General features: G+C 45.0%; 1 protein-coding gene across 1 annotated transcript in view; it reads right to left on the reverse strand.

Annotated features, from left to right (window-relative positions):
• The window catches only part of LOC137261153 (CCR4-NOT transcription complex subunit 11-like), a 124,374-nt gene that overhangs the window by 59,794 nt on the left and 39,025 nt on the right, over positions 1-25,555 (reverse strand). The window contains exons 4-5 of the mRNA XM_067798857.1: positions 20,639-20,755; positions 623-676 (exon numbers count right to left, since the gene is read on the reverse strand). Of these exons, the coding sequence (XP_067654958.1) occupies positions 623-676; positions 20,639-20,755 (171 nt within the window). The remainder of the gene's footprint in view (positions 1-622; positions 677-20,638; positions 20,756-25,555) is intronic.

Below are 25,555 nucleotides of genomic sequence, written 5' to 3' on the forward strand. Positions count from 1 at the left end.
ACGATGCTGGACGAGGGGACAGACAATGGTACAGACCACGAACAAGGTGTCACAAATGGGGCTATCAATGGAAGAGACAACATGCTAGACAAGGGGACAGACACTGGTACAGACCACGAACAAGGTGTCACACCTGGGGCCATCACTGGAAGAGACACGACGCTGGACGAGGGGACAGACAATGGTACAGACCACGAACAAGGTCTCACACATGGGGCTATCAATGGAAGAGACAACATGCTAGACAAGGGGGACAGACACTGGTACAGACCACGAACAAGGTGTCACACCTTGGGCTATCACTGGAAGAGACACCTTGCTGGATGAGGGGACAGACACTGGTACAGACCATGAACAAGGTAGGCACTGGAGAAGACACCACTCAGATCAAGGCAACAAATTGAAGAGTGAATGAGTGAATGGGACGGGGTTTCTGCCACTTTTAGTGATATTCCAGCAATATCATGGCAGGAGACACTAGAAATGGACCATCCCAGTTTACTTGATTAGGTTAGAACAATAAAGTCAAGAGTTCTTAAGTTCAACACTGACTTATTTAGACAGATAACAGATAAACAGCTTTGAGTTCACATTAATCATGGCGACTTGTAACTACTGGTACCTGCATACTGCCTACATCCATGTGTATAATCTGACTTGGTGATTTTTTGAACATCTGAAAACAGAAATAAAATGTATTGATTTACATTAACTACAACACATATATTAGTATATGAAGTGAATACATTGTACAATAGCACACCTCATCAAACGCTTCAAAGAGGACACATTATTATTCACATCAGGTACTGGCAATCTGTTTTGGGTCTTTAAGCTGATTTACTCCTATGGATCCAGTACATTAGATATTAGTTGTCCATGCGACTTCTGTAGGTGTCTCTGTAGAAAAGAATTGAATAGAAAGGTCTTTGAATTTTTTGTTTCCTTGTTTTAGTTCTGTGTAAATACATTTTCAAGGCTCTGACAGGACACAAGGATAAGTCCTGCGCATCCTCCTGACCAAGTTCTGTAGATATTGCTGGGATGTGGAATTGTCTGTCAGCCTGACCGGGTAGTTGATTCTTGGCAATAAAATCCCATCTAAGTCCTAGATGTACAATATCACAATGTCCTGTGTGCATGTATTTCTGACATCCCAGCTGTTGTTGCTAGGGCGATCAGAAACAGCATTTTCTTTGTTCACAATTCAAAGGATGTCTGCTCAAAAGGCTCATAGGCTTGGGGACATTAACTCACAAAACAGTCACAATTTTATTTACAAGATGGCCACAGACAGTCGGTACAACCCCCTAGGCCTGGGCTAAGGGCTACAGCTGATCTGTGCTTGGAGTCTAAACCCTACTGAGGCACAAATGGAGTTCAAGACTATTTAACTAAAATTAAAACAATACAAAGATCATGATTGCTTGACTGATACAAAAATGAGTGTAACCTACAACAGACAGTGAAATATAGAATAAACAAAATGGGGTTTGTCCTACAAGAACAACTTCAATGACCAGACAGGGGGAGTATTTAATCTTTTAATTGTATTCCAAGTGGTATTAATAATGTTGGCACATTTACTGGATGCTTGATTGCTTACTCTAGGCTAGAACTTAATGACCCTGTTATCTTGAATAGGTGATGGCATGTTTGCAACATTAAATCAGTTTATTAAACCGTCTAAACGTAAGACTGAAAGGCTTGTCTTAACAGCTGTAGTAGTATAGGGAATGACAGTCCGAAAACACTTTTCAAAAACCCCTCTACAAAGCCTCATTTACTAAATGAGGCTTTGGTGGGACCCTTAGCTCTTGATATTATTGCCCCTACTACAAAGCCACACCATCACGTTTACCGTGACTTGGCAGGCGGTAACACTGTGCCGTACGGTACGATCAATAATTCTTCTCTTACAAACCCCCTACCCGGCCCATCCCTCAAGTAGTACAAATTAGGTTCGTCGGCTTTCATATCCACTTTATCTATGTTGTAAGTTTTGACTGACCATATAGGATCGGTGGCTCGCTTACGGCTATCGCCCCTATGTCACGTTTATATCGATGAAACAGTTTAACGTGAACCGCCTACGATCTCTTTGGTGTTCATAATAAAGGCTTGCTGGGCTTTTTGTATTCCCTGTGCTATGTACTTTTTTTTCTCATCCTCGCTGATAGCAGACTTACGAGACTTGGATCGAATATCTTGTTTCATTCCGTTATATTTTTTGAGTTCAGAGAGGATTGAACTAAACTCCTCTTCTGAGATCTTACTGTCAGAGAGTGCCGTGGAAATTCGCTCACTCACTGTGTTGAGTTTTGCTTCGGCCAGAACCCTGATCTCGTCGTGTTTCAATGCCTTACGATTAAGCCTGCGTGATACTAACTTAAGCGCCAACCCTACCAACCCTGCCACCCCAGCCGTTATTTCAATACCTAGCACTATAGGTGCAGCCACGATGGTGGTTAACAACCCAACGCCTGCCGCCCCTAGTCCCATGCTGGTTGCCATAAGGGTAGTGTCAGCCCCGTCCACGATATTGAAAGCTCTATTATATTTTTTACATAGTGCTTTCCGCGTGTCACGGTCTTGTTCTAGTTGACGTTTCACATCACATAACTGCCTCAAGCGGAACCCATCTACGGTTTCCAACGTCTTAGCTACTTCCTCTACGACTGGGTACAGACCCATCCTATAATATATATTTTGAAAAATATTTTAATTGGGTTTCAGTTAATATTCTATCAATGTATTTGAAGCCTATAAGGAGTAGATCATAATTAATGATAATAGGTGAGAGGCTAATAGACTTTTCTGTTGTAATAAAAACCCCAGGGAGGCTTATTAAACGTTTTATAGAACCCGTGGGGGTATCCCGTTGTATAATAATACGGCAATATTGATCTAAGTGTTCGGTAAACCAGTGTATTGACACCCCGGGTAAAAATTGATGTCCTTTCGAGGAGTTTTCCTGGCTAAAATACGTAAACATGACTTCTATGATGATTGTGTAGGGGGGGTATATCTCAAGCTGCCTTCCGTGTAAATAACTACTACTAAATGTTAATTTATTTTCTATTCCAGAAAGTAATCCAATTTTTCCTTCATGAAAATATACCGTGGCTGTTTCTTCATTCCCCATAATGAAATCCCCGGGCCAGATACCGTTATTCCTAATCTTAGAGATAAACCTCCACCTCTCTTTTGTTGTGATATAAGGTGAGGCGAGTGTTAAGTTGATCAGCCATTTGGGTTCTTTTAAATCTGATAACGACACCCGTCTGTACACGTTGTCTTTGAAGTGCAGGATGTATAATTCATCTTCCTCACCAGGCTGATCGAATCCATCTGTATCTCCCAGGTCGTTAAGTGTAGTGTTGGGATGATGACTAGTCATTATTATACTATTATGATATAATTTCCAACTGGTTTTCTGATAATAATTCAGGGGTTAACTTTATACCCATGAAGTGTATGTTGTCAGGCAGGAAGATATTGATTAGTGATATCTTGTTTTCTACGATCACGTTGACCCCCTGCAGACTGGTCTTGGAGTCGACACCCACCCGCACGTAAACGTTGCAAACTTGAAACTGGTGTCGTTTCACCCACCCGAGTTTGATCCCCTTCACGATCTCGACATCATTCCCCGATGGTTCCCCTAGGTAGACTTTGATGAACAGTGTTGAGTTTGCCGGTAGACTCTCTAGTATCTTAACCACGCCTTCGAATTCAGACACCAACTGCAATTTCACGTTTTGCATGGCCGGTTTACTCGATAGCATGTGGGCTGCTATAGTGTTGACTGGGCTGACGACTATGCTACGCCTCTGAGTTGGGACGTAAGCCACGAGCAGGGTTCCATTGTTCACGACTTTGTTTAGGTGGTTGTCTTTGTTATCCGTGAATACGTAAGGGGAGACGAGTCTAATATTGAGAAACCATTTGTTATCGGGTAACAACACCCACTTGTCATCTTCGGTGAAGACGAGCATATATGGTTTGTTTTTGACGACGGTAGTGCTCTCAAAATCGTCTAAGTCGAACAGTTTACCTCCGAATGATGGGTATATTCTCCAGTTGTCATCACCGGTGTTGACGAGGGCGTACTTAGTGTTGGCTGTTGCTCCTGTGGTATCTATCATATCACTTAGGGCTCCACCGGAGGGGATTTCAACGCGTTTGTAAATGTTGTTTTTCAGTTGCAAGGCGTACGATTTACCATCTACTCCGGGAGCGTCGAAACCGCGTGTGTCTCCGAGGTCGGAGATCCCGATATTGACACATTTTTTCACTCCGGGTCCTTGTGCGCTGGTCATGTTACGTGAAGCGTTAAGCTGAGGTATCCTATATTTACAGGATTATGATTTATATCTAACACCGATATTGTCAGCTCAGGTATGTTGCCCTGGGTTAATCTCTTATACTGCCGTGGTGAAAATGACTCGGTTCTACCGTCGTTGAATTTCTCAGTTTTCACCGGCACTGCTCTCAGTATAGTGGAAGGGTGGCCTCCTTGAATGTTATACGTTGTGCTCACCTGACCGAGATGAATGTATAGCTCTCGGTACGGTACTAGTTCGGGTAACTTCGTACCTGTGACGGTTGTTGTTGGTTTTATCTCGTCAGGAGACATACCGAGTATCCTCGCTAATGGTCGGCCGAGCCTCAAAGGGTTTATTCCATTGTTGATTAACACCACTGTACCGTTTGAGTCGTTCATTTTGAGTTCGGCTCCCAGGGGTTTGAAGACCTCGTCGTTTAGCGAGCACACGCTGTAGTAGCCGTCAGTTATCTGACTGCGAGTTCCACTGACGAACAGCTTATTGTTGCTGATATTAATGTTAGTCCATTGCGGTAGGTAGGTGATATCGCAGAGTGCGACTTCGAGTTGACCTGACGTGTTATCGATCGCGTGCGTCAGCTGAACGGCCTCACCGCTCGTTATTCCTGGAAGTGTTATGTACATATTATAATATATGAATTATAAATTATAATATGGATTTAGCACACTTGAAAATCGTGGTGAATGCAGATGGTACTGGGTTTAAAACAACCTTTATTGATATCTTTGAAAAGTATGTCGTGTCCGTTAATAACGCGCAGGCGGTGGTAAACTGGAATCAAAACCCAATGCAGTTTTGGCAGAACCAACTCAACTTTGCTGTGTGGTGTGCGACGACAGGGTCGGGTGTGACACCAGACTATGGTATAGATGAACTGAGTAAGGCGGTTGTTTTGTTTCATATTTATTATCAAACGAGACGAATATTGAAGGAAATAAGTGCTCCTCTTCCCCAAGATAAAGCGTGGAGTATGACGAATAACCCCTATGATAGACGCGCTTATGAACGTATTTGTGGGGAGTTTGAGATTCCAACGAATAAAGACTTTCGCCTTCCTGGTGTGAACCATGGTCTCGGTATAGTTCTCGTGTACTTCTACAGGTCCGGAAAATATTATGCTGGTTCTAAAGATGGTTCATACAACCCACACCGTCATACATTTACAGGCCCCACAACGAATGAAAAGATCCATGTCAGCTGTATAAAACAAACAAGTCCTGATGCAGCCACAGCCTGGACTAAAATGATCTCAAAAACATCGAAAGGATTCACTCGTGCTGGTACAATACGCTTGAACGACTCGATTCGAACGTACGTGTGGGCGCTGTTGGGTGCGCAGTCGATGACGCGTTCTAACATCCTCGGTAAAGGAACTGCTTACGACGCTCAGACACAATTCGTTTCCAACGTTGAGGATGCTATCAATTCACCAGTTGATCTCCCGCGAGCCATAGAACGCTACCAAAACGTGTTAGAATACGCCAGATCGAAAGTCAATTACGTGTTCGGCGTGGGGTTGTACATGGCGCCGAGTGATATGCAACTGAGAATAAAAAAAGTGGTGGGTTATAACAACGAAATAGTCATAGCCACGAAGGATCAAAAGTTGGGTATCAACCCCGATATTAACACCCCACATATCCCACACATCCCACCACGTGAAAAGGGTATAGTGGCGCCACCACCGGAGCCTAAAGTTCATGTGGAGGTACCCCCGGGGGGTGTGGGGGTTTCCACCACCTATCAACAGCATATTGATAATAAAACAGCCCTAGTGGTTGGTGGGGTAACTTTGGGACTTATTTGGTTAAAGATTTCTTAGCCGCTACGTACACCAGACCCGCCACGGCGACGATGGCTGCCCACAGGTTTTGACTGAGCCACATGGCAGTTTTAGACAGAGCGCCCAACAACCACGAGACGATGCTACCCAGTATGCCGGGAAGGGCTTCGGCGGCTTTACCAGCCAGTTTAGCTAGGCCTTCCCCGAGTTTTTTGATCCAGTCTTTAACACCACCACCGCCTGGAGTTCCACCGCCGCCGGCAGGCCCCACAGGGGTTCCTCCCACCAGTGACACCACCAGGGTTGATATGATTAAACCCAATGCAGTCAGAATGCTGGCGATGGTGATCCCTTGCTCCCGGAATAATATCCGAATCCTGTTGGCTAAAGTTGTATCTTCGTTCAGTATTCTATCGATTGTTTCCCGAATGCGACTGATCTGGGATCGAAGATGTTCACGATTCGAGGAAGCGGCTTCCAATCGTGTACGTCTCTCGTCTTCTAAATCACGTATTCGTTCATTGATGCGACGCTTCATATCATCGTCGTCAGTTTCGGTGAGTTTGGTTTTTTCCCTAGCGATGTGCTCGTCGATTTCGTTCAGTTTCCCCATGTTGTTCACGAGTTCTCCACGCACGCGTTTCACGGCTTCATCTAAGCCGCGCAGTTCCCTTACCGGAAAGTCAAATCCCGGTAACGGTTTGTCCCAGTAGGTGCTCAACAGTTTTTCTATGCTGTCCGAGGCTTCTGTAGCACGCTCTGGCGTCATTTCATCTATAGTGGTGAGGTGGGATCTGGTAGCTTGCAGATCTTCTTTAACGGTCTTAGGTATTGCACCACCGTAATCACGCATGTTTAGATGTTCACGGATAAATTCAGCACCACCATTGCGGCTGGCTAGAGTTGACAAGGCCAGTGGTTTTTTAGTGATCTTGTTAAAGAGGTCAACCTTTGGGGCAGACTTGAGACGTAGAACACCCTTTGTATCAATAAAAAAATCCTTATGGTATCGACCCTGGGGTTCAACATAGTTTTTATCACTTTTTAAACTTTCGTAATAATCATTTACCGTTGTTTCTAAAAGTTGTTGGCTCAATGGCAAACTAGTAAATGAGGTCTCCTGCTCATCGAATGCCTGGGTACTAGCGCCCGGCATCTCCGTCATATCTATGTCTTCATCCATTAGTATTAAAAATATATTTCTTTTATATAACAATGTACGGTAGAAAATTAGATCCTTTCAGAAAATTGAGAGAGCCATTAGGTGCCAGAGCCGTGCGACAGTCGGTGACCATCACCAACAATCCCAGCAAGATAGACCAGAACCAAACTCTGCTGGTTAGATTTCCAAACCTTGGTGAGAATGACCTCATTGTACCAGGCACTGTTCGACTGGCGTTCAATATCACGTTGACCTCCGACAACGACAAACGCGAGCTAGTGCGGAACGTGGGTCGAGCTATCATCAAGAAAACGACCGTCAAGATCAGCGGTAACGAGGTGCTGAGCATCGACGACAGCGACGTGTTTCACTGCTACAAGGATCTCTGGAAAAGCGAGAGAGAACGAGTCAATGATGTGTACCAGGGTATCAGCAAATCAACCCGGGCGCGCATAGGGTATGTCTTCACGACAGACCAGCAAGACAAGCTATCGGACGGTGAAAAGGCCATCGCTCTAGCATACGGGAATCGATTCTGTGTGCCGCTCGACTTCGAGTTGCTCACGGGACACGCGCCGTTTTACCAGGCCGCGCTGGGTGATAGGTTAGAATACGAGCTCACGTTTAACGACTATAGCAAAGTAGTGCGTACGCCGAACGGTGATGAGGCCAGTTATGCCATAGACAACATCTCTCTGGAGTTTGACATGGTCACTAGCCCGGAGCTGGCCAGGCAGGTTCGAAGCCAGTACTCTGGGAAGATGGCTATCCTGTACGATCGCGTACTGAGGCATAGATCAGTCGTGCGAGATAAGAGCGACACTGTGTGGAATATCAACCTGAACGTGCCGGCGCGATCGATGAAAGGTATCCTGGTCGTCCCCGTGGAGGATTATGATCCATTCCGGAGGGACAGCGAGAAGTTTTTCAACCCCGAGATTGAAAAGGTGGAAGTTACCATCGAGGGCGTGCCCAACCAGCTGTTCAGTCATGGTATGAGGCCACACCAGCAGTGGGATGAGATAAAAAAGCTACCAGTGGGGGATTACATAACAAAGGACCTGGACCTCGGCTCCGTGCAGATCGGTGAATACCTGACCACCAAGTATGCCCTATGGTTGGACATGCGATCCACGGATGATGATAAACTGCATGGCAGCGGGCGTCGTATAGATAACGGTAGTGAAGGGATAACCATCCAGATTAATAAGAAGGCTCAAACCGCTGGTAAGTTGAAATTATATCTGTACGTAATTATGGACGCGCAACTTAATATAGACAATGGGAGATTTGTGCAAGCCATCTACTAGTGGGGGTCTCCCCCTCCCCACTGACCCACACTGTGCTATCATATGCGGGCAGACTGGCTGTGGGAAGACAGTTTTCGTGTTGGATATGTTGGAGGGTTACTACAAGGATGTGTTCGATAACATCGTTATCATGTGCCCTACTCTGAGCATGAATAAAACGTACGCGCGACCTTGGGTGATGACGGACCCGGACGTACATAAAATCGACCCTGGAACACGCCTGCAGGACTGGTTGAAAGCTCTTCACGAGAAATTTAAAGGGGAACCGACGCTGTTTATACTGGACGACTGCAGCGCTAATCGCGAGATAACAAAAAAGAGAGACATGCTATCGTACCTGGCCTTCTCCGGCCGTCATGCAAATCACAGCGTCTGGGTGCTAACGCAGAAGTTCAACTCGGTGTTGAAAGACCTCAGGGAGCAGACGCGATGGGTGGCCTTATTTCACTGCAAGGACAGGGATTCGTTTGAGGAGTGTTTGAGAGAGAACGATGTGATGAGTAAATTAGAACGGGAACGGGTGAAGAAACAGCTCGCTGAAACTAAACACGCTAAGCTCGTTCTAAAAACCGACCAACCAGTAGCATATATAGTTTGCTAAGCAAAGCTAAGTAAAAGCTAAGTAAAAGCTAAGCAAAGCTAAGCAAATGCTAAGCATAGCTATGATATTTGAAGTATTTGTCGTGTGCAACTTAACTTTCATTTCTCTGTGTTTTGTTTGTATCGGGTATTATATAGTTAAAACTAAATCTTACTTGTTATATTATAAGATGGAGTGTGAGGAATTGCTCGAACAATTGTCTGTGGAGGGTTCCCCAACTGGGGATTCCCCCAAGCGAGAGAAACTGGTGGCGTTGGCTGTTGGCGGCAAAGCCAAACATTACTTTGGAGACTACACTCCGGATAAAATTCACAAAATGTCAGCCGAAGAAATCGATAAGCTGTACGCTAGATACGAGTCCCGGCTCGGAGCAGAAATGACAAAGACAATAGGATCGGCTATGACCCAGATATACACCGGTATTGTATCACAATTCCTTCCCATTCCACCAGAGCGCCGACTTTACCTGTGGGAGGACCTAGATAAAGACCCTTTTATCGAACACGCCGTGAGCTCTATCAGCTGCGGGCTGTACCACAAATATGGTATGTTGTTGGCTCCAGTGACGGCGGCGATTATCACGGCAAAACATTGCCAATTTGAGAGAAAGAATAATAATAATAGTATAGATGGATGCTGCACAGGAAACCCCAGTGGAGGAGACCCCAGTGGTGGTACCCCCCACACCCCAAACAGTGAGTCCCGAGGTGACGGTGGAGACCACTTCAACAGTAACCAGACAGAAGAATCCTAAGAGAGTAGCTGCCGGTAAAAAACGGTGGTGTAACCAACATAAAGTGGCCAACCCAACCCGACTGTTGTTGGCTGTAGGTGTAACTGCTGCCGTGGTTATAACATGGTTATACACCTCCCACAGTGAGCCACAACCCAACAGTGAGAACAGTGAGGGTATGGGGGTATCCCCCATGGTAGACCCGCATATCATGTTATAATTTAAAATATTTTATATCATATACATAATGTCTGAGGGGAAAACGTTCGTCAACGACGTATACCACGCCACAGTGGTAGCCAGTCTAGCCGTAGGGTACGCTCGGTTGACTAAAATGGTGCTTAAACAACCAACTATCAAGCTAGATTTCAACCTGCAGGATATGGGTATGCTCATAATGAACCTTGGTATGGCGATGGCCACAAAAGACATCCTAGTAAAACAAGGAATAATACCTGATAATATAATGAAATAAATATAGGGATGGCCACGATAGCTATGATGGTTGGTGGGGCGTTAGTGAATGCCCTGGCATTTTCCGGGAGTAATTTCCTCTTCTCGAAACTACGAGATGATCACGCGGCTGAAATACAGGAAGAAAGGAAGCGACACGATCTCGCTACTGAGAAATTACAAAGAGCACAGGCTGAGTACGCTAAAAAACGCCTCCAGAGGATCGATTTCATTAACGAACAACTCCAGCGTGAAAACCATGCCGTTCAAACATTCAACGATGTCGATGAAGCAATGAAAGAATACTACCTACTAACTGGTAAACGATTGGAAGCGCTCAATGAACCCACACTCGCTCAGTACTACACACCATCTAAGGGACAAATGAATCGTGAACTGGGCTTCATAGTGTTGGGTATAGCAGCTACTGCGTTGGTTGCTAAGCAATTAAACTAAAATACCTATATAAGTAAACATGAGACCCGCTCCATACCGATGCGAATATATACTTATGGGGAAGACCGAGGCCTGTGGTAGGAAATGCAGGAATCAGGGGTTCTGTTGTTTCCATATGGGAAGTCCTAACTACACGTGTTCTGTGTGTGGTATCGGGGTTAAAGGGCACTACTGTTTATGTAAAGCTCACGGAGCGAACGTAGTCAGACATCAACTCATATACGAGAATAAAAAAGACTACATAAAAGAACGTAGGCGACTGCTCAAGATAAAATCCAATTGGTTCTCTTAGGTGTAAACATGTCTACTGTACATTCTTGAATATGGAAGCCTATCTTACGGTAAAACAATTAAAAGCTATAGCAAAACAGCTTGGATGCCGGCGTTATTCAAACCTGGGGAGAGCCGGGTTAATCGAATTGTTATCAAATAACCAAACACTGATCGATGCCTACATAGATTCACACAAGCTGTTGGAAGACTTACGAGAATTGTGGCCAACAAACCGAGTTTGGTTAATAAGTGATTACAAGAAATAAAATATTTTTTATCAAGAGTGGAGGAGTTACCTCCCCTTACTGTGAACCAATTAGACATTAGTTCTCTTAGGTGTAAACACAATGACTACTGTGCGCGAGCTCAAGAGGGTCGCAAAACAGAGAGGTGTTATCGGGTATTCTAGAATGCGGAAGCCAGCATTGTTGAGATTACTAGGTTTAGAAGTCCCTCCTACGGTAAAACAGTTAAAAGCTCAAGCGAAACAGTTTGGATACACGGGTTATTCAAAACTGGGGAAAGCCGGGTTAACCACATTGTTATCACATGCCCCAGTAGCACGTCCAACTGTAAAACAACTGAAAACCGAGGCACACGATTTGGGTTTAGGCGGGTATTCTCGTATGAGAAAACCACAGCTTGTAGAATTATTACGACAGAATAGAGCTATTGACCTACAGTTTGTGCGCACTGAGCACGCCGTAGGCAATTATTTGAGAGGTTGGCGCATGCGTGTTGATAGAAACATAGACATTACAGATATCAAGCCTCTGATAGCTGATAAGGTCAACCAGGAACTAAATAATCTAGGAAGTATCAAGTTTCAGATCACAGTGAAAATGTCGCTCGATAAGCAGGTTGGGAGTACCACTGAGTATTTTCAACCTTACTTCCGAGGTAAACAAGAGGTCGTCACACATGCAGAGACCATTGACGCATCAATCGATACAAGTTTTCAGCAGATACGAGAATACCTAGAACGCTACACGCACATGGGGTCCGGGTGGGTTGTAGATAAAATCGATAACGTCTATCTAGACATAGCTAAATACGTGCCGTTCAGAGGTGGGTCATACCTAGACTTGCCTCCCTACTATAAGAACAAACAAGCCATAGTAAACGTTAAGAATAGAGGAAACGATTGCCTGAGGTTATCTCTCAGGTCAGCCATATTTCCAGCTGTCACTAATCCGAACAGGCCTTCTAATTATCCACAGGATGATGGGCTCAACTGGGATGGTATAGATGAACCAACCCCAATAACCCAGATTACTAAAGTAGAAAAACAGAATAATCTGGCTATAAATGTTTTTGGCCACGAAGGTAATACAACAATAATACACAGGGTCAGCCCGGTGAAGGATTGTCAAGTTATTAATTTATTCATGATTCAAAAAGGTGAAAAGTATCACTACACGTGGATAAAACATCTCAGCCGGTTGTTACACGACCAGTCGAAACACGATGGGGAAAAACACTTTTGTGTACGATGCCTACACTGTTTCAGTCGGGCCGATTTATTAGAATCCCACCTGGAGGATTGCCAAGGTGTTGGGCAGACGGCCATACGAGTCGACATGCCTAAGGAAGGTGAAAATATCCTAAAATTCGACAATCACAAGAACCAAATGTCTGTGCCTTATATAATATACGCCGACTTCGAAGCCTTAGTGGTTGGGGAATCATCCACTAGTGGGAGTTTCACACAAAAAACACAAGAGCATAAAGCCTGTTCGTTTGGATACATTGTCGTCCGTTGTGACGGGGAAACGAAAGCTCCGGTAGTGTATAGGGGTCCTGACGCGGCTGAAAGGTTTCTAAAGTGCTTGCAGGAGGAAGAAAAAATTATTAGGAATGCATTGTATAGAATCGCTCCCATGCGTATGACCAGAGCCGACAAGATAGCTCACGCCAGTAGCACTAACTGTCACGTGTGCGACTCGCCACTTAACGGTGATTCGGTGAGAGATCACTGCCACATAACTGGTAAGTATAGAGGCGCCGCTCACAACGCGTGCAACCTCAAGCTTAAAATCAATCCTAAGACAATAAACATCCCCGTTGTCTTTCACAACTTGAGAGGATACGACTCTCACTTGATCATGCAGGCCATCGCGAAAATCGATGGTAATATATCATGCATTCCCAACAACATGGAGAGATACATCTCCTTCAGCTTAAACGGACTTAGGTTCATTGACTCGTTTCAATTCCTCCTGTCGTCACTCGACAGTCTGGTCAAGGCCAACAATACCTTCCCTATCACCGATCGATACACAGACGCCGAGACTAGACACCTGCTCATGAGGAAGGGCGTATACCCATATGAGTACATGGATAGCTGGGCTAAGTTCACAGAGACCAGACTACCTCCTATCGACTGCTTTTATAGCAAGCTGAATGAGGCGTCCGTCTCACGAGACGATTACTCGCACGCGATTAACGTATGGAATAAACTTGGTTGTAAGAACCTTGGCGATTATCACGACCTGTACTTGAGGACAGATGTACTGCTGTTAGCCGACGTGTTCGAGACGTTTCGGCAAACATGTTTAAAGCAGTATAAACTCGACCCCGCATGGTATTACACCAGCCCAGGTCTGTCGTGGGACGCCTTGCTTAGAAAGACCGGAGTTAATTTGGAATTGCTCACAGATTACGACATGCACCTATTCATTGAGAAAGGCTTGCGAGGTGGGATTTCCATGGCATCCAAACGATACGCTAAAGCAAATAATCAATACGTGAAAGGTTACGATCCTAACAAACCAACCAATCACATTCTCTACCTCGACGCAAATAACCTGTACGGCTGGGCTATGAGTCAGTATCTACCTACAGGAGGATTCGAATGGGTACCAAACGTTGATGTTATGAGCATTGCACCAGATTCGAACAAAGGGTATATCCTCGAAGTTGACTTAGAGTATCCCAAGGCATTACACGCATCGCACAACAGCTATCCCCTTGCACCCGAACGTATGAAGGTTAACACAGACTGGATGTCTGAGTACCAACATAACTTGTCAGGTGGTCGTGTGGCGGACGTTGAGAAACTCGTGCCTAACTTAATGAATAAGACCAAGTACATAGTTCACTATCGCAACCTACAGCTGTACCTGTCATTGGGTATGAGGCTGACCAAAATACACAGGGTGCTCATGTTCGACCAGAGCCCATGGATGGAGCCCTACATCAGAATGAACACAGACCTACGAAAAAAAGCCACCAGTGATTTTGAGAAAAATCTCTACAAACTCATGAACAACTCGGTGTTTGGTAAGACTATGGAAAACCTGAGGAAACGCGTAACCGTGAAACTGGTTAGATCTAGTGAGGAAGACAAGCTCAGGAAATTGATAGCCAGTCCGGCATTCAACCGTAATAAAATATTCACAGATGACCTAGTTGCCATACACATGAAGAAAAGTCACATAAAATTCAACCGACCTGTTTACGTTGGGATGAGTATCCTCGATTTATCCAAACACCTGATGTACGACTTTTACTACAACGAGCTTAAGAAACAGTACGGCGACAGGTGCGAAGTGCTGTACACTGACACGGATTCCCTGCTGATGGAGATTCGAACCGAGGATGTATACGAGGATATGAAAAAACACATCGATTTATACGACACCAGCGACTATCCTAAGACCCATACCATGCACAGCACGGTAAATAAAAAGGTCCTAGGTAAGATGAAGGACGAGTGTGCTGGCACGCCAATAGCTGAGTACATAGGTTTGAGACCTAAGATGTACTCCATATTGAAAGCCGACAATAGTGAGATCCGAAAAGCTAAAGGGGTTAAGAAGTATGTGGTGAAACAACACATCAAACACGCCAGATTCAAGGAGGCCCTGTTCAAGACCCGTACCTTTAGACATAAGATGAACACGCTTAGAAGTGATGGACATAAGATATACGGACTGACTATAAACAAGACGTCCCTATCGCCTATGGACACGAAACGTTGGATAGCTATTGATGGTATAAACACATACGCGTATGGACATGAAAAAATTTGAGGCTATTTATTACAGCCCGCGTGGATATTGGAAAGGAGCTAGCGCAGTAGATAAGCTAGCTAAAATGGCGCGAGTATCACCGGAGAAAGCCAAAGCGTGGCTTGAAAAACAAGCCCTGTGGCAGATCTATTTGCCAGCGCCACGCTACGTACCTAGAAGGAGTTTCGGAATTAACATACCTAATAGAATTCACCAGGCAGACCTACTGTTCCTACCCCACGATAAGAGGTACAAGTATGCCTTAACCGTAGTGGACGTAGCCAGTCGTTACAAGGAAGCCGAACCCTTGACCACGAAAGATTCGGTCAAAGTAGCCAGAGGATTCGAACGCATATACAAACGCAGCCCGCTGACATGGCCAACAGAGCTGCAAGTTGACCCCGGTCGGGAGTTCATGGGTGCCGTGTCACAACTGCTAGCCAAACACGATACGAAGGTCAGGCGTGGCACGGCTGGAGCCCATCGCAGCCAAGCTATAGTTGAGAGATTTAATAGGACTTTAGCTGAGCGCTTGTTCGGTCATCAATATGCTAGGGAAATGACAACCACTGGAAAACGATCGACCGAATGGGTAGCGAGGTTACCCGAGGTGGTGTCGGCAATCAACCATGAAGTAACCCGGCTCACTGGTAAGAAACCGGCAGACGCTATCAAACTAAAATCAGTGTTAGCAGAGTCGTCTGCTCCATTGCGTGGAAAGGAGAAACAGATACCAGATAGGGTCTTAGTTAGGTATCTATACCAGCCGGGGGAACACGAGGGCGATAGCCGTAAGCGAGCCACCGATCCTATATGGTCAGTCAAAACTTACAACATAGATAAAGTGGATATGAAAGCCGACGAACCTAACTTATACTACTTGAGGGATGGGCCGGGTAGGGGGTTTGTAAGAGAAGAATTATTGATCGTACCGTACGGCACAGTGTTACCGCCTGCCAAGTCACGGTAAACGTGATGGTGTGGCTTTGTAGTAGGGGCAATAGTAGCAAGAGTTAATGGTCCCACCAAAGCCTCATTTAGTAAATGAGGCTTTTTAGAGGGGTTTTTGAAAAGTGTTTTCGGACTGTCATTCCCTATACTACTGCTGTGTCCTTAATACCTCAGACTAGGATTTATCTAGAACATTTGTGAAATTGTGTAGCTGTAACTTATGCCTTTTTAAAAAGTATGTCTTACTACTTTTGACTAGAGTCTTTCTCTAAGCTATTACTGATACATGATGAAAATAACATTCTATATTGACATTTTCCTAATATCTGAATGCTAATGTATTGATTGTGCTGGTTATAATTAGTTTTATGCTGCACTCAGCAATATTCCAGCTATAGGGCGGCGGTCTATAAATAATCGTGTCTGGACCAGACAATCCAGTGATCAACAACATGAGCATCGCATCTACACAATTGGGAACCGATGACATATGTCAACCATGTCAGCAAGTCTAACCACCCGATCCTGTTAGTCGCTTCTTACGAAAAGCATATCACCTTTTATGACAAGCATGGGTTGCTGAAGGCCTATTCTACCCCAGGACTTTCTTTGAAATTCTTAGACAGACAACGGTATAAATTTAGTTGATGGACAATTGCATTAAACTGCTATATAATAATGAAAATTAAACATATTATTGTCTCTCTGGTATAGGGGCACAGGATCTTTTCTGTTGTCATCAGAGTGGATAAGTAAGTTGATAGTGTTGAACCACTCAGTCATTCTAATCTGTCATAATTGATATGACGATTGTAGGACAAAACCATCTGTGAACAAAAGTCCACTTGAACAAAAAACCCTGTGGACAAAAGCCCCATATGGACAAAACTCCCAAATGTACACCCATGGGAGAACCCAGCCCCAACATATTTTTCCTACTGAGTGATTGACTTAAGTGACAAGTTTTTGTTGAATCAGTAATAAAGATTATAGGGATTAACATGCTTCATAAATTAACTCAGTATTTCATCTGTAAACATTATTGAGGATGAAGCTTCATCACTGATTAGGATTAACTGACTTCAAGAGCATTAAAAGCTTAATCATCAACTCAGTATTTAGATATGTACACATTTTTTGAGGTCACATGCAACCCAAAAATCAAACACAATTAAAACACAATTATCACTTATTCATGATATATAAAATGCATTGCTGATTAAGAAAATACAAATAGACAAAATCATAAGCGCATAATTGCAAATCAAAAGTGTAATATTTTGTACTTGGGTGGGTGTGCGCTCAAGTGTAACAAAGCTTTTTCATTGGCCACTGGTTCATTTGCCGATATGCTTTGCCAGCTCTTGGTTTAGGTCGATAGGCGTTAATTGCATGTGATTCACTGATTGAAGATGTGTATTGCATATTGTCATTAGCAGACAGACAAGCCGACATATAGGTGTCAATAAACCAAACATTGAGTTTTCTCAGTGGCTGAGCCTGCTTATCACAATCAACATGGCTTTTTTATGTAACAATCAGACTACTGCTCACAACTTCATATCCCGGGCAGGCATACTGTTTCAAGTTCCGCGAGCCTATTCACTGCACATGCGTTATGAGTACACTGCAGCATAGCTGTTGAAACCATTTTTCCCCCCAGCACTGGGGTGAATCATTGAAATTAGCAAATTGTTTGAACTCGCAGGCTTTTTTCAATCATGTTTGTTTTTTCAACTTTATAGGTTGAATTGGCATTTTTAATGATTTGTTTCTGTAAGTGCATACCGAAAAGTATCAGAATCTGCAAAGTTGTGTCTTATATTGTATGTTGACCTTTACGTAATTCAACTCACTGTCGACACTCACTGTACAGGTGGTATAAATATATGCTCCATAAACTGATCTGTGTTAGACATAACATCAGGTTGTGTTGAGAGGCAAATTAGTGCTCAGATTGTGAAGGACCCAGTTTGTGCTAATGCTCACAATGTATGTGATGAAGTTGGAATAAATATTTGACAGATAAACAATCTTCATTATTCATTTGGAGCTTTTGGGGTGTTGTGTCCTATACTGTGGGAGTTGTGCCCTTGGGACATTTGTCCTAGGGTTTATTGTCCCAGGGGAGTTTTGTCCACACACCGACATGACATATTCTTTTTTGTCCCAGGGGAGTTTTGTCCACAGGGTGTTTTGTCCACACACTGACATGACATATTCTTTTTTGTCCCAGGGGAGATTTGTCCGCAGGGTGTTTTGTCCACACACCGATATGACATATTCTGCTACCTGAGGATGTGAGGCCTTTGATGCACTGAAGCCCTTCAGCAGTGAATATATCTCAAATTTCTTCCACTTGTTGTATAACGTGTGAGTTGATCTGCGTAAAGCATCCTCTTCTCTTTAAGCAAGTTTTGATACAGTTCATATGTGAAGCTGGAACTATGATGGATTCCTGTGAACATGCATGTGTGCTGATGGACGAGTAGGTTTGACCACTTTGGTAATTTCAAGGTCGGACTTCTTCTTGCACAAGGTCAGGAAACCATTTCCTTACTGGCCCACAGCACAACCAAAATCAGTTGCAGCATTGCTTGATTTTCCTGATTACTTGTGGCAATAGAACTGGAGGTAGGAACATGTAAGCATCTAGTCTTTCCCACAATATACTGAGAGCACCTGTTGCCCATGCTTGTGGATCTGGCACTTGAGAGATGAATGCTGGTGTCACTTTGCTGGATCACAACTGTATGCATGATGAAGTTTCATCTTCGGAGCTCTTTCAGATGTTAACTAACATTGTTTGATTCTGGTGTGCGCTTCTTTCTTCAGTCACACATTGATTATTACTTCCCTCAAGTCTTGCATTACTTCCCCGGCAACCTCTTCGCCTCTGTACGTCAGGAAGACACTGCTGCTGCCCTTGTTGCATAGCTGAAGATGTTGGAGACATAGATCTAATTGATAAAGGTGGCTGCATTGCTCTGCTGACAACTAGTCTTCTGGTACATGACTTCTGCGTTGTTGTTGACGTCTGTGTTGTAGCTGTAGCTTCATCTGTCTTCCTGCAACTGTGACAAAGCTACACTGATATCTGACTCTAGTATCTGACGTCTGTGTCCCTGGAGACTGAACTTCAACCCCTGAAGGTTTGATGTGGTTGCCAGAGACGCTGGGTGGGTACCAAACCCAATGAGCAAGTCAAAGTCTTCATCAGCAATCCTATAGGTGAGAGCTTCATTTGATTCCTTAGATGGAGATTCCAGATCCAATCCATTGCAGTCTAAGTAAACTCAGCGTCAGTGCTTTTCATTACACTCCACTACTGAGTCTAACAGTAACCTTTGAGACCAATCACAACCCAGCTTATCAAATTGCGAAACTGGACATTTGCACAATCCTTTTGAACGTTTTCTCTCAAAAAGGTTCGTATCCAAACGATTCCGAATGTTATTTAGCTTCACGTCACTTTCGGGTAATGCTCACGGCTCACTTTACAACAATGACATCGGTGAGTAAAGAGTCACTGAAAATAGTGTCTTTGGCAATATTCAAGGATGTCATCTTGCAGAAATATTAGCTAATTGTAACCATGTGAACAGAAACCCCAAAGCGTATATACTGTGTTATATGAGTATTTTTGTTTGTGGAGAGATTTGTGTCAGTGACCTGAATATTTTGTAAGTCCCTCCAAACCCTAAGTAGTAGCCATTGTCTGATTGGTTAAACCTATTTAACCATCTCCCGTTTGATTGGACAGTCATAGGTCGCTCAATGGTTACCTGACGCGACCTCCTACTAGGGTTTGCTAGACTCAGTGGTGAAGTGTAACAAATAACTTCTGTGTCCAAGAAGACGACATCACCCTCTTCATCCGAAAACGGTGTCTTAATTATCTCCCGATCTGAAGAGCCATGTCTGTCTGTAGCCACGAACAAATCCTTTTGTCAATGCTTCATTCAGATTAAATTCTGTGTCAGATAATTTCTTACCAAGTTTACAGCAAACGCTGGAAGAACAAATATTAGTGCATGAAAAACATAACTGCAGGTCAGCTGCACCTACAGCAGAAACACAATTTCATCAAATGCAACTCAAGTACACAAGGTGAGTACACATGGTCAACAGCAACAAAATCCGTAAAATTTAGCAATAATTTTAAGACACAGTGATAATGTGTACAAAGCTATAAATAAAAATATAATAATATAATGATAATATAAAAATATGGATAAAGGATAAAAGATGAAATATACAATGTCCTCATCAAAGAACAAGAACTTGTGGGATTTCAAGTGTTCACTATCATTTGCATAGAGGGAAGAGACAAGCATAACAAGCTTGAGTCAGGATAAGGAAACATTTGTTTCACAGTGGCACCACAATTTGCACATTTTATAGTTAATCTTGAGCCATGTGAGCAACACCTACAGGATGTCAGTTCACATGGAATGATGTACTTTCTGTTTATGAATTTTAGTAATGGCAGAGGAAGAAACACATACACCTTGAGTTCATTAACAAACAATAATGTGTACTCCTTGGACAGACCTCCTTTGATGGGCTGGAGATGAGCTGTGAGAGAAAGTAGCGCTCTGGGGGAGATATAGCTGGAATGGCCCAGTGAAGATCATATTGACCTGCCTCTTGTTTTTCAGTAGGTGGATTCTGAAAATAGATGTTAACATCAGAAAGTAAGAATATTTTCGTGAACTGATAAATGTGCTCTTTTTCAAGCACACAAAAAGTAACATACAACATTTTATGCCAAAAATGACATCACTCAATGGAACAATATTATTAAAATCTAAATATTTTAGATATTTAAATACTTACCTTACCATAGGTCTTATGCATATTACCTCAAGCTTCGCTAGTAGAGATCAGACAGACGTTGATTCGCCATTCCCTGAATGGCTACCTCGTGTAATCTATGGATGTAGTCACGGAAGTGACGTGATCTCCCTACTCGCGGGAACACGAGCCATCCCAAAATTCACTTTTACTGGCAGCAGGAAAAAAGGTCCGAAGAGTCCAAAGTGGGGAGGAGCATCCAGCGTTGGGAGTCACCGCCCTATGGTAAGGTAAGTATTTAAATATCTAAAATATTTAGATTTTAATAAGTTTTTAACTTACCTTACCATAGGTAATATGCATATGGCTTCGACAGAGAGGACGGTGGTGTGGACTCCGGAGGACCTTCAACTCTTCAGCAGACACAGCACATGCACAGGAGACCCGGGAGACCAATGCCAACATCACAGGGCAAACCTGCAAACAGGACAAAGGATAACCAAAGGGAACTCCAAAGAGAAACCGACGTACCCAGAGGGTGAGGTTAATCTTAAGACCAAAGGTAAGAAACAACATATTACCTAATGGGCGGAAGGCTGGGTGAGTTGCTGTGCAACCACCAACGGGCCAAAAGACTGAAGCCCCTCCATGTCCTCGACCGCCAAGTCCCTCAGGTAGTGTGAGGCAAAAACAGTGGTCGACTTCCAAAAACAACCCTCCATAATCTGTGGCAACGTACAGTTCCTGTGGAGGGCCATAGTGGACGCCAGAGCCCTAATTTCATGGGGGTTGTTCGCCGTCGGATGGGGAAGATTCTTGGCATCATACGCCGCAAGAATAGTCGAATGAAGCCACAAGGCAATAGTGTTCCTATTTACTTCCCCCTTGCAAGATGAAGAAAAGGGGATAAACAGCCTTTTCCGGGAACGTCTCTTCAAGGCAGACCTCTGGATATAACATCTGAGGGCCCTGACTGGACACAGTAACTCCTCCTCAGTATCATGTCGTCCCAGGATGGTCGATAAAGACGGGATGGAAAATCGTCTGTACGGTTGACCGGGAAGCTGATTCTTGGCAATGAAGTCCCACAGTAAACCCAAGAGGACTCGACCATGCCTAGCTTGTTCAAAGCGCACTTGTGTGGGCATCCAGGGCATGAATCTCACTAACTCTAGCTGCCGTAGCTAGGGCTAGTAAGAAAACCGTCTTCCTGGACAACAGTTCGAAAGAGGCATCTTCCAGGGGCTCATATGGGGGTCCTCTCAAGTGTTGTAACACGACATTTAGATCCCAAGCTGGAGGGCGGAACTTGACCTTCTGATCCTCCAACTTGAACGCCTTAAGCAGGGCAACCAGCTCTGGTACTTTAGAAATCTGAATATCCGTTTTGACCGCCAAGACGGAGTTCAGCGCTGACAAGTAGGTACTCAATGTACTCCCTTTCAGATGCTTGGAATTGCGTAGAAACATAAAAAAATTCGTGGGGAGGCTGTCATGGGATCCTGTGATCTCTGAGCACAAAAGTTTTCAAATGAGCGCCACTTGTCATCATAAAAAAAAACAACCTTGGAGTCAACTTTGTGTGCAGACTCTCTCAGTGCTGTCACAACCCCTAGTGTACAGTACACAACCCTGTGCACTTAAAAGAACCCACGAATCCGTTGGTATATGACCAGATGGTGGCCACATGAATACGTGCATACACCTAGTTGCAGGTACAGCAACGTGCAGTAAACTTGGACAAAGTGCTGTGACTATGTGTCCCAGTCCACCCAGCTGTCAACTGGGTACCTCGTTAGGATGAGAGAGCCACAATAAAACTCGGTGCGCCTAGTGGCAGCAAGAGTTGTAAACTCCCCAGGGAGTTGAGATTGAAATACGATGTGCTGTTGAGATTGACATCCGGTGATCGAGGGAAAAATACTTTAGCTCCTAGAGAAATTGCCTTGCAGTTTGATTTGTACGCTATACAAGAACACTTAACTAACTAACTAACTAACTAAAGGGATCTGGTGGATATCCGATGAGCTCGGGCTATGGCATTCGCCACACATGAGGAATAGCCTTTCGCCCTCAATGCCTTCTGTAAATGGCCAAGGAATGCAGATGGAATCTCAGCGGATCTGGATGGAGTTGCTGACTGTGTGGATGACGAAGAAGGTGTGGCCAATCTGGGAGCTGAGACGGATCTCCGCTGACGAGGCGTCGCAGATCGGGGAACCACGGTCTGGCTGGCCACCAGGGCGCGACCAAAAGCAGTCTCAGGTTCTGTGTCTGCTTGATCTTGCCAATCACTTCCGGGAGAAGAATGGGTGGTGGAAAAGCGTACGCGTCTAGACCCTCCCACGACAGAGATAGAGCGTCCACTGCCCAAGCCTGTGGATCCGGTACGGGAGACACGTAAGTTGGTAGCTGATGGTTGAAGCTTGTGGCGAAGAGGTCCACCAGGGGTCTCCTGTGGCGAAGGCAAATCTGATGAAATGCTTCTGGATGAAGCATCCATTCCGTCGGAGAAGGTCTGCCTGGACGCGACAACGCGTCTGCCAGAATATTCTTGCAGCCGGGTATGTGCCATACCGTGACTGTGATCCCGTTGCTGTCTAGAAGATCTGCTAACACGAACATCTGGTCTAGGAGTTGCTTGGACCTGGTCGTGTCCTGGTTCCGGATAACCCAGACGACTGTGGAGTTGTCCGACGCTACCAGGAGCTTGGTGTTGGACAGAATCGGTAGCCAGTGGCGTACTGCTACAATAACAGCTTGCAATTCCAAGTTGTTGATGTGCCACAACTTTTCAGCGTCGGACCAAAGCCTTGAGGTCGTCTGGCCGGCCAGGTGGGCGCCCCACCCTAGCAGGGACGTGTCCACGAACAACTCGTGGTCGTGACTGAAGTTTTTCAAACAGACGACGGCGCAGACATTCGACTCGACCATCCACCACCGAAGATGATGTAGATGTGGAGGTAGAAGAACTTGTGACCTGAGATCGTTCATCTGGATGAATGGTGACAGAAACCTCTGTAACGGCCGCAACATAAGGCGCCCTCTGTGAGTAAGATCTTGCGCCGACGTCAAAAGGCCCAACAGAGACTGCCACTCTCTGAGGGTCATGGGTTGAGAGAGACCTCAATCTGCAAACGCTAGTATCTTCTGCCATCGATCTGGAGGGACCCTGACAAGATTGTCCTTCGTTAGAAACAATCCCCCGATGAAGGTCAGCTCTTGCGTTGGTTCCAGATGTGACTTGTTGGTGTTGACAATCCAACCCAGTTGATGTAGCAGGCGGGTGGAGAAGTCCAACTGTTTGCGTAGCAGTAGAGGACTGCAGTGGTTGAGAAGACAGTCGTCTATGTACGGATCGAAGTCCACTCCCCTGAGGTGTAGAAACCTGGTAACCGTCAGTGTGATGCGTGTGAAAAGCAACGGGTAGTGTATTCCATTGAAGACGAACCTCAGGTACTTCCTGTGACGCGGGTATATGGGAACATGCAGGTACGCGTTCTGTAAGTCCAGACTGGCCAGCCAAGCCCCAAGTGACAATTTGGCTCGAGTCTGCTCTAGGGACGTCATCCGGAAATGTGGAGGGTCGGCCAGATACTGTCTGTTGAAGGCCGCCATGTTGTGAATCATGCGCATCTTGTTGGAATCTTTCTTCGGCACCAGGAAGATGGGTGAGTAGAACCCCGGGGAGCAGTGGGGTTCCAGCACTGTCTCTATGGCTCTCTTGGACAATAGGATGTCGATATTGGACGCTAGGAGAGCTAGTTGGTGTTGAGGATATATCCGCGACTGGGGAGTAGATGTCAGCGGTGGAGTCTCAACCAATGGCAGTTTGTAGCCGGATCTTGCTTACAAACGGGTCCTCTAGGAATGACCAGTTGGGCCAGAAGACCTAGTCTCCCACCTACTGGAGTCGGATGAATAGGTATGACTGGGGGTGGGAGGTCCCAGTCGCAGGCATCCACGGCTTCAGCGACCAGTAGGGCATTGAAGGGGTGTCCCGGCTGCACTCCTGGGGATTCCGCTGAACGTCATTGTCCTTGGCGCGGCCGCGTCCCCTCCCAAAGGAGGAACGGATGGATTCCCTTCTTGGAATATAGCGTTTCTTCCCACTTCCTCTGGCTCTGCCACGAAAGGCAGAACCAAGCGCCTCAAAGGTAGACAGTGCGACTTCGGTGTTAGTTAACTCTGCGTGCGACTTGTAAACATGCGGAATCTTATCGGCGAACAGAAACTTGGAAGTGAAGGGAGCATGAAGTAATTGGCGTTTAAACTCCTCCTGCCAATTACATGCATCCAGGAAGCCGGAGCGGCGAACAGAAGTAGTCATGGCCAAAGCTGCACATAAATGACCAAGGAGGTCATGAAGAACCTTGCCCTGCCACTGGAAAATCGTCGTGAGGTGATGCACTCTGGAGGCGTTGTCCTCTGATAAGTCTACTGCAGCCACTGAGGCATGCGCTTGAGTTCCGTGTCAATAGCAGCCAACTCGGAGTCCTGCACTTAATAGGCCGAGAGTGTAGAACCTGACAGGCGCTTGAGAGAGTCGTCCTGAGCAGCACCATTATCCGTGAAGTCTAGGCTGTGGATCTTATAATCTGACTTCCTTGACTTAGACGCCTTGATCGTAGGATTCAGAGACAGCTTGGCAAAATCCTCGTCCAGGAGAGACAC

Source organism: Haliotis asinina, chromosome 14, assembly GCF_037392515.1.
Source record: "Haliotis asinina isolate JCU_RB_2024 chromosome 14, JCU_Hal_asi_v2, whole genome shotgun sequence".
In the NCBI taxonomy this organism is placed as follows: Eukaryota; Metazoa; Mollusca; class Gastropoda; order Lepetellida; family Haliotidae; genus Haliotis; species Haliotis asinina.